Source organism: Vicugna pacos, chromosome 2, assembly GCF_048564905.1.
Source record: "Vicugna pacos chromosome 2, VicPac4, whole genome shotgun sequence".
In the NCBI taxonomy this organism is placed as follows: Eukaryota; Metazoa; Chordata; class Mammalia; order Artiodactyla; family Camelidae; genus Vicugna; species Vicugna pacos.
The window spans coordinates 122,713,404-122,727,585 of NC_132988.1; the positions used below are offsets into that span (position 1 = coordinate 122,713,404).

Below are 14,182 nucleotides of genomic sequence, written 5' to 3' on the forward strand. Positions count from 1 at the left end.
GGAAACCACCACGGAGAAGTGTGAAGAGGCAGGTTGCTTAGGACTGTTACCTGGATTCCATGAAATGTCACACCAAGAGATGAGACGGTAGAACTTTAAATAGTAAAAGAAAAAAGCACGCATATTGAAAAATATATCTACAATATGTACTTTCTAAAGAATAGATTCAAATCAGCAGGGCCCAATATCACTATCCTTGGGTAATTACAGAAGTGAGAATCCCATCTCCAAACCACAAGGCATCCCTTCGGAACACTGAGAGTCTACACGGGGCGGTCATAAAGCCATCACCGCAGAAGCTATGCCATCCTGCACTTACGAGGAACGAGCAGCTGTGCTCGGGCTGCCCACACGCGTCATTTACACCCCACAGAACCTCTACGGGGGGGACGCCTAGTGAGCCCCATCTCTGCAGGACAGAAAACCAGTCCTGGAGAGGCTAAGCCGACCTACCAGTTCTCCATCTCACAGGACTGGTCACTCCTGAGGAGGACTCGAACTCGGACCCACGTTTGAAACCACGTTACTACCGTGCTTTGTGTGCTGTTTGTGTGTATAATACATTTGTTTCTAGCATGAAAGGATATTTAATAAATGATCGGTTGTCTTGTCTATCTCATCAGGTCACAATCAATCTTTATGCTGTTGAATTGTACTCTTTTCCCCTGGAGATAGGAATGGAAAGAGTGGGGGTCAGAATGATGTGGGGCTCCATTATTTATCTGGTACCTCATCTCATCCAAGTCCCCAACCAGGGAGAAGGAGCCAATGTTCTCTTCATCTTTTAAAGAGAGGGCTCCAGTGATGGTGACTTACTCAATTTCAAAACCAAGGCTGGGGAATGGGCACATGCAGCAACTAGAGCAGTATCAGCTATAGGAAGGCGAAAAGAGCTCATGGGAGGGCTCAGGGGGCAACCTGATTTAATTACAATCGATAAAACAATAACACACTCTAAAAATACTAGCATACAATGGATTTGCTCTTTCTTGATATCTAGCAAGTTTCCGCAGCCCACATGTAACATTATCGTGAACCAGTGAAAGGAAGAGTCCACAGACAGGGAAAATCAATGCCACAGGCAAGCTGAAACCCAGGCTGGAGTTTAGAAATAGAAAGGACATAGTTAAGAAGTGGGGAAAGGCTGGGGGAAAAAAGTCATCACAATGACTCTCAAGCACCATCCAACAATCATATAATCATTCATTCAAGAAAGAGTTACTGAGGTCCTATTCTGTGCAAGATTGTACAGTGGGCAAAGCAAGAGTGCAGCGTCCATGGTGGCAGCAAGTTGCGGGGCTAAAATACACTTCTGATCCCGGTACCTTGCACAGTTATCCTCAGTATAAAGGCAAAGAAAAAAAAAGTAAAATAATACTCTGTAAACTCAAAGCATTGTTAAAAAAAAAATTAAAGAAGACCCAAATACCAGGACAGACACTCCATGCACATTTCTCTATCAAAAGACAGAGCTCTTCGAATGGCAGTTCTCCCCAGAGCGATCCGTATATTCAACGTGGTCTCGATCACAATCCCAGCAGGCTCCTCTGCAGTAACTGACTAGCTGCTGCTACAATTCATATGGGAATTCGAGGGTCTCAGTAACCAAAACGTACTTGAAAAAGAAGGACAAATTGAGAGGACTTGTCATTCTCAATTTCAAACCTTACAACTGTATCTCCAGGTGAGATTAGAGGCCATTGTGAAGTTATTACTGTGTTTATCCTTATTTTCTAAATTCTCTACAATGAATATAACTGTTACAATAAGAAAACTAAAAAGTAAGTTATCCTTTAAAACACGCACACCGATTCATTCATTGGGAAAAATTTTATCAATAAAGAGATAAACAAATATGTAGTGAAAAATGACTACTTAAAAACAAGAGTGCATTCACATTTTTCATACATTGAAAACTGAAAAGCACAAACACGTCAAGTTTCTAGGGAGACCAATGCAAAATATTAATAGTTATTTTCAGAAATTCTAATTTAACAATGAAAACTCAGGAAAGGGAAAATCGTGATTGACAGCCAACTGCAAACACATGGAGAGCAAAGGCCTAGAAATCACAGTTCCTTTAACTCTGCTACTAACTCAATAGGAGAGGAAATTCCTCACTGACGGGAGAATGGAATTCCATGCATAAGACAGGATACACAGTACAAACTGCAGTAGTATCAGGGGTGATTTTCTTAGAAGAATTCTAAAGTTACAAAATTGCTGAAGAACTATTAAAACACTGACAGAAAGATTAAAACACACAGTCATATATATTATATAGAAACATATGAAGTCTGCACCCATGTTGCATAGAAATACAAACAAATTTGTTCATTTACGGGCACTGATTACTTTATCCCAGGTGGAATATTTCAACTAAAACAAATAATCAATCTTACACTCCTCTTGTCAAATCTAGTTGATAAGTTACTCTGCTATGTAAACATACTGTGTCTAAGATAGATCTAAAATTAGTGAAAAAAATCTTTCTATGGTTTCTTGAACTATTCTCAAAATTCAAAGCTTAATTTTAAAACAGATCTGAGCAGTAATTCTATATTAACTTTTCCCTCGTGAAATGAACAACACAGTCTGTTGTCAAAATTCTGTCCTTACAATGATTCACGATCACCGTATCCTCACAAACCTGCTGGACAGCAAGGCACTATCCAGACACTGTGACCCAACAAATGAAACACAAGGAAGACAGTGACCCTATTCTGGAGGGCTTATTGTCTGTGTCAACACCGGGGTTTCTATTTGATTGGTTTGATTGGGTAGCAAAATAAAATCAATAAAGTACTTTCTTCTTTGAGCATTCTGTAAGTCATGACTGTTTTTAGTGTCATGAGCAGGAAAGACTTAAGCATGACTTCATTAGGTCAACTAGCAACAATCATCACTTGAGAGTGAGTAATAAAGAAGTTAACTGATAGCAATGCTTCTCCCTACCTGAGACCTAAAATAAACCTACATTGATCTCTGTAAGGACAATGAGGAGATGAGGTCCCCAATGAGAAAAAAAACTAACAAGAAATCAAAAAAGAAAAGACGTTTTCATTAACGATTCCTGGAAAGAGTGGAGCATGGTGGTGAAGGGCTTAGATGTTAGCGAAAAACATGAGGGTCTGAATTCCCACAGCACTGGGTAGCTGTGACACTGATATGTCAGTCAAATTCTCTGCATCTCAGTCTCCGATCCATAGACTGGGGACAACAACAGTACCCATCTCCTAGAACGGTCCTAGGAATTATGTTATTTTATATATACAAGTTTAAATAAAATACCTCAGATTTTAAATATTACCCCAAAAGCACAAGGAAAAATGAACACAGAAATAAATTGGATTTCATTAAAATTTAAAACTTTGCTTCAAACGACACCATCCAGAAAGTGAAGAAACAACACTGATGAGAAAATATTTTCAAATCATTTATCTGATAAGGAATTTGTATCTCAAAAAAAAAAAATTCCACAGCTCAACAATAAAAAGGCAACTCAATTAAAAAATGAATAAAGGATCTGGAAAGATATTTTTCAAGGAAAATATACAAATGGCCAATAAGTACAATGAAACGATGATCAATAACATTAGCCCTAAAGGAAATCAAGTCAAAACAACTAGGAGAAACCGCTTCACACTCACTACAATAGGTTATAATAAAAAAAAAAGAGTAAAAAGCACTAATGAGGACACAGAGGAAGTGGAGCTCGCAGCCCTTGCTGGTGAGGACGTAACACAGCGTGGCCACATTGGAAAATAGCCCGGCACGTCCTCAGAGAGTTGAACATTTGGTTTCTGAATTACCCAGCAATTCTGCTGTCCGCGCACACACGTAAGAGAACTGAAAACAAATGTCCGCATAAAAACTACAGGAATATTGACGGCGCCATTACTATTCAGAGCCAAAAAACAGAAACAACCCAAATGTTTATCACGTGATGAATGGGTAAACAGAGGGGCCCAGCCATACAGTGGAATATTATTCAGCAATAGCAAAGCATAGAGTACTGACCCAGGCCACAACATGGACAAACATTGAAAACGCTACTTAGTGTGAAAGAAGTAAGTCACATTAGACGGTTCCATTTACATGAAGTGACTCGATTTACATGAAATGTTCAGCACAGGCAAATCCACAGAGAGAGAAGAGTGGCTCCCTGGGGCTGGGGGAGGATGGGGAAGTTGCTAATGTCAGCTTATGCGTACCGGTTTTCCAGTTGGGGGGATGAAAATGTTCTAAGATTGACTGGGATGCACATTTCTGGGCATAGAGTAAAATCCGCTGTACATTTTAATGGGTGAATTGTATTAAAACTGTTAAGAACAAAAGCACCTCGGGCTAGTACCTTCCATAGTAAATGCAAATTGCTAACTTTTATTACAGGAAGAAGAAACTGCCCTCAGCATAAAAGCAGGAGATCAGCAAATATCAGTTAACCGAAATTGGACAAGAGCATTTCACTTGAAACTGTTGCTGAGTGTACACGAAATATTCAGACATGACAAGGAAAATCAGTTTGACATCACGAAGAAGCATTCTGCTTCAAATGCAAATCAAGGATTCGGCAAGCCCAGCTGCTACAAATGACCAGAGAAGAAACCTGGTTCTTAAACAAGCACCAGAGCCAACAAGGAAATGGTGGTGAGGAAAGCAGGCAGCCTAAAATGTGGAACAGTTTGCTACAAATAATTTCTCCACTGAAAATTCAAAAATAAAATGAAAGTGATGTAATGCTGTGTTGACCTCAGGTGAATGGGCTTCCTCTGGTGCTCGACAGTTCTGTAACCCCGAATGAGAGACTCAGGAGAATCAACATGGCTCCTGGGAGTCCCCAAGTAACTGCCCACCAGCACACTGACCACCATCACATCTGCCAGGTTTGAATTGCAGAGAAGAGACCAACTTCTGAAAGGTGCAGGAAATGTTGACAAGGGAATAAAAGGCTGTGGTCAGTCCTGGGACAGAGGCACTGTGAGCAGAGGCCAGAAGGATGCAGGTGAACTGGAGTGGCCCTGGGGCAGGAAGGGACCACAGGGGATCATATCACAATTATCTCCTCTCTCTCCCTCGGGTAGGAGAGATAAAGCCTGCATCCTTCTCACCTGGAACTGTGGGTTCTGGCTGGCAGAAGTCTTAACGACATGGAATGAATTACTGAACACTGTGGAAAGAGGAAAGAAAACAAAAGGGATTAGGGAGCCAACTCCACGAGTCTCTCAAATGCTCCCATATTTATTGTGTATAATCAAAGGAAAAAGTCATTAACAGTTGTGAGATAGTAGGCAGGAACTTGGGGAAAGAAGGGATGAGACAGAGATTGTAGAATCCACCATGAGTACAAAGGCTTAGTTTACCTTTAGGGAAGTCATGGGGTGAGGGGAACAAGATACATTCTTCAGACATGTTCATTACAAAGCAGACCACCAGACCAGCCAGGTCCCTGTTTTGGGAATAATAGACTATCTAACACCACGCAGGCCCGGCGTTTATAGCTGAGGGCCTGGGTCATTGCTGTACAATAAGCAGAGTGCTATCTAAAACCTCAAATATGCAAGGCATTGTCTCTGCTTGTTATGGTAAGTAGACAGGAGTGAGGATGCACAGGTGCTTGCTTAAAAGCACTTACTAAGCACATTTTTTCTTCTTAAAGTTGACAAGCTGCTGGGGTGTATCACAACTTGTTAACCCAATCATGGGCTCCCACATGGAACCATTCTAGAGGACATCCTAGGATAACAAATCCTGGCTCTGGGTCTTTTCCTGCCAGGTTCAGCCACTCCAGCAGGGTCTAGACTCTTCCCTGAATAACGATTCCACAGAACCACCTAAACTCTTAACTTCTGGCGCTTGAAACTTAATTTTAGCTCTGCACAACTTTACATAGAAAAGTTTCAGAAATAAAAGATATTATATTCTTTTTATATCTCATTATAAGACTGATTTTTCTGATTGCTCTAAGCTGCTTCTACTTGGTAAAGCACCTAATTCTGCAGGTGAATTCAGTACTTTCCTTTGGGCATAACTAGACAGTCTGGGCTGTCTGACTTCTATTGGTCAAATACCGATACACATAATTGATTTCTTTGTTCATCAATTTCAGCCTGGAGTTCAGGGAGTGTCACTATTTTCCTCAGCCCACCCTCTACTCTCTTCTCATCAGCATCTCAGGCCTCCTGAAAACAAAACAAAGCATTTGTTTCCCTTCATCTACACTTTCCACTAAGGCAACAGGAATCATGATGCCTAGAGAATGAATTAAAGACAAATGTTAAAACAAAAATCTATAAACCTGAAGCAAATCCATCTCCAAATAATGATACACAATGACATGAAAGTAAGTGTGTCAGGTACAAAGCATGCTTGAGTCTGACCACCTCATTTCTATTCTTCAAAGGAAGGAAGGTTTTCATATTTTTTCTTATCGTTCTTTGTCATTGTTTCTGATTAAGCCAAAAAATTATTTATGAAATAATTAAGCAGTGCAATAACAGATTTTTGCTGTATCTTACAGAAGGCATTCAGAGGGGATAGGAAAACCCACCTGTGTAAAAAATGCAAAATTTATTCCCCTGTTAAGAACACGAATACAAAATGCAACAGAAAATTGAAATTCTTGTGGAGAGGACACAAGCCACAGAATCAAAGCAAAGTCATTATTATGACTCAATTCAAAATTCACTGGACAAACATGCTCAATGCATTCAAATAATTTTTAAGACACACTGCAAACCATTGACTTAATTATCTGCAGGCTAGAGGAAGAATTTCCCTCTTTAACAGACAACATAAATCAATAGGTTGCCCCACCAAACGAGGACCAAACATCAGGTTTTTAACAGTTCTGATAAATCAACATGTTCTAAAGATCAAAATCCAGAAATTTTAAACATTCATTCACACCAGAATCAAACAAGCACTTAAAAAAAAAAAACCCAAAGAAACTAAACACATTGATCACGTACCTGGATCAATGAGAAATTCTTATACAGCTGGAAAGAATAACAGACTATAGCCCTTTACTTGAAAAATAAAACTACTTTTAAAGATAACTGCTAAAACACATTTCATCATTCATGTTGCCTTGAAAAATCTGAGGCACTTGTCTCTGATCAGAAAAGCAATTCTGAGTATTAGTATGTTACAATTCAGTGCCAGTTTGCTTTAGTAGAAAAAAGAAAAGCTACTGTTTCTCATCCTGCACAAAGTGTAAAGAACCTCCCTGCCTCTATCTCCTCCCATTTTCTAACCTCATGCTCCCCAACCCTTCTGAATCAAGTATGAGAACCTCTTATTCCCACAAATATACCAAATGACAAAAGAGTATCAATTTATTTGTGTAAATATATACCTACACCTTGAAATGGAGGAGAAAGGTATCAGAAGGCTATATGGAACTTATTTCTACATTCCTGAAATCATACACACAAACGTTCACAGTGACACAGACATTTACACACTGAATTACTGGGCACTTCACAAGCTGAGGACTTCCAGCTTCTAGAAAATAACTTTGTAGGTAGTTTAAAATACAAAACTGTCAGCTGTTGAAAGACATGAACATTGCTAAATCATCCAAATATCAATGAGACCCAATTAGCCTTCTCTGTTTAATGTAAGTTCCCATGATGGCAAAGTAGACCCTAAGAAGTAGTGGATCCAAGACTCGTGTTTATCACTAGCTATGATCGTTTTTAAACACGTAAACAGATTCAGAAAGGTATGTCCCTACGACATCTATTCTTATTGAAATAACATATGTATTCAATTGTCTACGTAGAAAGTGGGTCCCATGATGGTGTTTAAAAACTATTTTGTGTATTCAAATATTTATTTTTAAGTGCAAACAAGGAGGGTGGGTATTACTCCGTTGTACAGCACATTTAGCATGCACATGTTCCTGACTTCAATCCCCAGTACCTTCATGAAAATAAATAAATACAAGTGCTTATTTAAAAATAAGAATAAATTTATAAAAAAAATTAATGCAGACCAAACACCACTGCAATCTAGGAGCCACAATTATAATAAAAACAAGTGTTTCTATCAAATATTGACTATAGGCCAATCACAGAGACAACCACAAATCACACCTGACAACCATCAAGTGTGATTCTCAGCAACCCTACTAAGTAGACACGGATGAGGAACCCGGCACTGCGGATGAGGAGACGGAGCTCGGAGGAGCCAGGGATGCTGACCGTCCTGCTCCCCGTGACACCACGTCAGCCCAGGGCAAGCGCTGACGGAGCTGCACTGAGGGGACACCCAGCTGCATGGAACCTTGGCGGACTGGGGAGTCCCACAAAACACTCAAAAGTGTTCAGTGAAAAACCAGCTCAAATATATTACACTGTGCCCCATATTCTAAACACAGAACATGACTGAGACCTTTTCGATGCCTCCGTGTCCTTTCTGCCATCATCAATTATTTGCCCTTTCAGCACGCCCAGTCATGAACTGGACCCCTTATGAAGTGTACTCACATGGCAGAGCTTTTAAAGGTGTTTTATGAAGTTTGTAAGACTCTGTCTATTCCTCACACAGGCGGTCATCCAGCACTTCTCACCGGTGCGGATGTACCACCTGAAATCACACCTTTCTGCTTTTTAAAATCCCTTCATCTAATCCAGACTTTTAAACAGCAAAGAAGCAGCTCAACCACAGACAGTGGACAGCTTTTCACCAAACGGACTCGAACAGCCCATCGGACTACCTGGAAGCCCTTTTCTTCTATTAAACTCACTTCCAGGTACTTCATCATTTTCTGATTGGTGGACTCGGCCTCTGACTGGCCTACTCAGAGAGCTCACATCCTCACATCTGCGGGTGGGAGAGGACCCTGCTGTTGGGAGAAATCAGTGAGGAAGTTGGATATCCTCCAGCCATGTCTGCACGGGTAGAAATGCCGCAAAGTGCTCAGAAGTTATACAGTCAGCACACCTGTGCTCCCATGGACTGGTTTCACATTAACCAAAATTATGACACACTGATGCAAGAAAACCAGAAATTTAATTTATTAATGTAACAGGAGATGTGAAACTACAAACCAGACTGAAATATCAGAGTTCAACCATGAGTACAGTTTCTCCTCAATGGCCCAATTACGGGCAGGCAGTCATATGGCAACCATGGACAGAAACAGAGCAGGAAGTGTTTCTAGATTAACTCAATGGGCTAAATTTCTGTTATAAGAACAGATCTGCTGCCCAGAAGACAATTAACGCCAATCACGGTGCACACTCCGTGGACAGTGGCTGAGACACGACTATGAGCACCTGTATTACTCTCCTTTCCCTGTCCTTTCTGGTCTCACTGATGCACAGTGGTACAGAGGTCCAGGGATGCAGATACCTCTAAACACCCAAAGCCCATCCCTGGGAGCCTGGAAACCAGACAGCCAGGGTTTAAATCTCAGCTCTGCCACTTACTAGCTCTGTGACCTTGGCCAACGTACTTACCCTCTCTGTGTCTCAATTTCCACACTGTAAACCTAGGATAACAATCAAATCTTTCTTGCTCATTTGTTGTGAAGATTGAAGGATTCATTTCTGTAAAACTCTCAGAAAAGAATGTAGCACATTTTTGGTGCCCAACAAATGTCAATTTAATAAGAAAATGATTTATATGTCTCCCATCTAATCATCTTCTGTGTTTCATGGCTAGTCTGAGTCCCAAAGGAAATCCTTATTTCCCCTCTTATAAACTCTTGGGGAGCACCTTTCTTTTCCAAGCCACCACCTGTTTAAACTGAGGGAGGGGATGCCTCATCCCCACTCCTCTGGTCCATGGGAGACTGCTTCTCCCTTCACACCCCTGACTCCTGGCCCACGGCTAGCCCTCCTCACACTAACAGATTGAGGTGTGAGTCCGGGGAGACAAGCAGGGCATATGAAACCTTTCCTTTCCCTCCAGTGTTGGCCACCCTTAGGAAGCACCCGGGATGCTCAGCTCCATGACAAGACAGTCCTGTGCATTATGGGTCAGATCCTCTCAAGGGAAGGCTCGCTGTGGCCCAGAGTTACCTGGGAATGCGTGAGTCTATAATTCTGGGACATAGTATCATGATACCCAATCTTCCACAGCCCTAAATTTCAGGGAGAATGTGGCTTCATCAGTAATAAAGGAGACATTTATCACCTGCCTGTTCGTCTTTGTCATCTCTCAGTTGGCTGCTGGAGACAATATGTGTATAATTATTGGGTCCCCTTAAGCCCCAACATATATGAAGTAACAAAAAATTCTGTGGCTTAACATTGGTTCAGGGCGACTGTGTAACGGTCCTGACTCTGCTGATGCTAAATTATGTGTATAGGAACTATGGAACCTCCTCAAATATCTTTCATCATAAAACCACCTTTTCTTATTTTCCTGTTTCTCAGTAATTGCCAAAGACTATCAAATGATGGCTTCACACCAAACAGCATTTAAGTTTATGGGTCCTCTTGACATACCCACTGTGCTAAACACTTTACATAATTTCTAATTCTCACAATTGTACAAAGCAGAAATGAGTGTCCCCATCTCACAGACGAGGGAAAAACTCAGAACGAACTGACTCAGGATCACGTGGCTCAGTGGCAGCGCGTACACGCAAACCCAAGTCAAAATACTACACCCCTTCGTATATGTACCAAATCTCCTACCACCAATTGACACACAGCGGCGGGGTCAATACTTAGGGAACTCAGTACACATTTCAGCTTTAAGGTGTTCCAGAGGCCGCTTCTAGCTCTTTTATAAAATCCCAGCTCACTGGTTTCTAACACTGGAAGAAAAGTCCGATGTTGCCACTGTTTGCACAGGAAGTCTGAAATGTTCACAGTGAGATGATAGAATAAAACTAAGATATAAGCAGAATAATATATCCAGGTAGTCAGGCATAATGGACATTGTGCTATCCTGAAGCACTAAGCAAAGGAATCAAAACAAAATAAGTTTGGTTAAACCTTCTTTTACAAACAGGAATATTAAGAATGTAAGAAGGTGTAACAGCGCCACCTATGGCTAAAAAGACCTTCCAGGTTGCCGCTAAAGATGCAACACAAAACTTGCCTGTGGATCAGAAACAAGAATCAGATAACTAAAAGCATATGCAGCACATACTGCACTTCGCTTCGTGAAAGGGAGGGGTATTCACTATTTAATCTGGTATTGCTAATACTCCTAAATATATACAAAACACACAGACTCATGGAAACTCATCTTTGAAGTGGAAAGAATCCAGTCCAGCCACTTCATTTTACAGAAGGGGAGTCTGAGATCTAGGATCTGTCCTCCTGGCCATCGGCAGCAAAGCTCTCCTAGTCCTCATGTCTTGCACTGTAGCAAAAACCTACAAACCTGTACTAGGCCTATATTCATAAAAGTCACGTCTGTATTTTTCCAACAGTAGGTACTCTAAGTATCTTGCAAAATACTTCTCAAAGAGCCAGAAAATCATACAAGTGTATTGAAATTCAAAAACATTTATTTACATATTAAAACAGCATGAGCTATTTTCTATTAAAAAAGCTGACATATCAAATCAATGTTTAGATATTTTAAAACCTTTTAAGAGTGCAGAAAAATAAATCAAAATTTTCTTTAACCACAAAAGAGAGAAGCTTATTCCCTGAAAATGATCAATGTGGATTTTTCTAAACTTAATGCTTCTGGTCAGATTCCTATGAATTTAAACGTCTGAGTGTATAGTTACACGGCAACATGAATACTGAGTTGTAACAATACACATTCTGTGTAAATAATCTTCAAGGTCGTCTGCTTAAGTCAATTTAACTAGTCCCTGTCTCAATAGAATGATACAGATTTCATTAAAACTTCATACTGCACGCACACACACACACAAAACCCTTAATCCTTGTTACTTTAAGCCATATTCATATATATCCATATTGAATATGCATCAGAAACAAGCCACCCTCTTTAGTATTCACAGTTGATCCTTCTAAACTATCTATCATTGTGAAAGCACATTTTTACTAAGCAGCTCTTGGATGCTTTGTATACTAGGCGTCTACCTCTCACAGTCAGACACGGTAAACGGCATCACTCAAATTTCACAAATGAGGAAATATACTTAAGCCATGAAAACAACTTACATATTTATCATCAGGAAAGAAAAGAGTAAAGATTTTACTTTCAATATTCACTGACAAAGTTTTCCTCCATACTAAGACTACATGAAACAAATTCAGTCATTGTAAATTATTCTGTCAATAAGCACCACGAAAGGAAAACAAGCAACATCATTAGCAATGGTTGGACTTTCAAAGCCCACTCCTATTTTGTACTATAATCATTTTTAATGTTTTGTTTTTAGTGCTTACATAGCACTAAAATAAAGGAAACATAAACTATTTAAGTCATTACCTGAGAATGCAACATTTGTGAAAATGTACAATTTTAATTTATGACACTCTGTCTCATATTCTCACTGGTGTCTCTCCTTTGAAGGCCTCATCAGGCTGAGATTGCCAAAATCGATCATTTATGGACTCACAGGTGTTCGGGAAACCACTCAACGGGAGGCTGATCTGAGGAGCAATTGAGAATGCATTCTGTGCAGCGTGAGTTCCAGCACTGAGCTAGCCACCGCCAGCTGCGTGTGATTTGGGACAAGCTGTCCACTTCTCAATCCCTCAGCAGCAAAAAAGGAGAGACAATGATACCTACCGTCAAACTCCTGCTTTGAACTAAAACATGAGAAAAACATTTTAGCCTTTGGTAGGTGTCCACTCACAGCAAGCTTGGTCATTATGATGATGAGGATTACTTTTAATAAGTTAAGCTAGACCAAAAATTAGAAATCACCATTAAGGAGAAACATTTTAACTCAATGAGCTTTTCCTTTTGAATGGACTGAAGAACGTTCTATTGATTTTTTTAATAGACCAAATTTTGTCCATTAATTATAGATTTACAGGTTCATGGACAAGTCTCCAGAAAAAGAATTAGAGGCCTCTAACTTCTGAATACTAAGAAAGTAAAGTTTAAAAAAAATTACGGGGGAGAGTATAACTCAGTTGAGAGAGTATGTGCTCAGCATGCATGAGGCCCTCAGTTCAGTCCACAGTAACTCCATTTAAAAACTTTTTTTAAAAAAAATGGAGAATTAAAGCAAAAAGATGGAGGACTACAGAATTTTTTAAGAGACTCAACTCAGATTTAAGATGGGGAAAAAATATCCATTTCTCACAGGAAATCTTGAAAACTATGTAAACCGGATCTGAGTTGCCTAGTCTTTTAACATTATTCATGATTTCATATTACCAAGTCTTCAAACTACCTGATAACCCACAGTGGTTATACTGATCATAAAAGCTGCCAACGCAGATCGAGCTCCGGCTCGGACTGCTCTGTTCTGACATCTCTGCCCCTGAGGCCTCACCAGGCTGAGAGCAATAAATTTTGTCATTCATGAGCATCTCGTGAAAGTCTTCCACTTGTGCTTCTCACTCTCCCCTCGCCAGCCCCTCTGAGGGAAGCACTGTTATCATCTTCCCCACCTGCAGATAAGGCCACTGAGGCACAGAAACTAAACCTGCTCCAGGTCACATCGTCATTAAAGGACGTCTGTATTTCTGCTGTTTTGCGATTGACAAAGGAATCTGAGATATCAATTCAAGGGAGACTGTTAAATAATCAAGTCTGTCAGGTCTTCACCTCAAAAAACAGATACTATAAATTCCTGATGTAGGATGAGGCTGCCGCCACAAAATGACTCAGCTAGAAATTAAAATCCAAGATGAAGCAGCGGATACACGTAAATATTCACGACTGTCAACTCCGCTCACGGGTCTGGGCCCTTCACTGCCTGAACGGGGGTGAAATCCCCACCCGTGTCCGGGAGGGAAGAGTGGCTCTTCCAGCTCTCACCCAGGCTTCACGGGCTGTTTCCCCCAACAGACTGTCCTAAACGATTAAAAAGCTCACAAGATTTTTACACCAGGCAAAACTGAAAGACATTTCTGCAGATGGAGCACTTTCTGAGGCTTAAACCATTTTTGCCTACACTCAGCAAGGGGAAAAAAGAAACATGACTCTGCAAAGTCTCTTAGCCTCACCTCTCACAGGAGTAGAATGGCCTCAGCACAAGATGACCCTTCACATTGCAGGATGAGAACAAAATAAAGCCGCCCCAACAACAGGTACTCCCAGACACAGCGCTCAGCTC

At 40.5% G+C, this 14,182-nt stretch overlaps 1 protein-coding gene across 1 annotated transcript in view; it reads right to left on the bottom strand.

The window, feature by feature from the left end:
- The window catches only part of LOC140688506 (trafficking protein particle complex subunit 9-like), a 120,705-nt gene that overhangs the window by 92,568 nt on the left and 13,955 nt on the right, over nt 1-14,182 (bottom strand). Inside the window, exon 2 of the mRNA XM_072948078.1 lies at nt 5,112-5,170. Coding sequence (XP_072804179.1) covers nt 5,112-5,152 — 41 coding nt within the window. The 5' untranslated portion in view covers nt 5,153-5,170. The remainder of the gene's footprint in view (nt 1-5,111; nt 5,171-14,182) is intronic.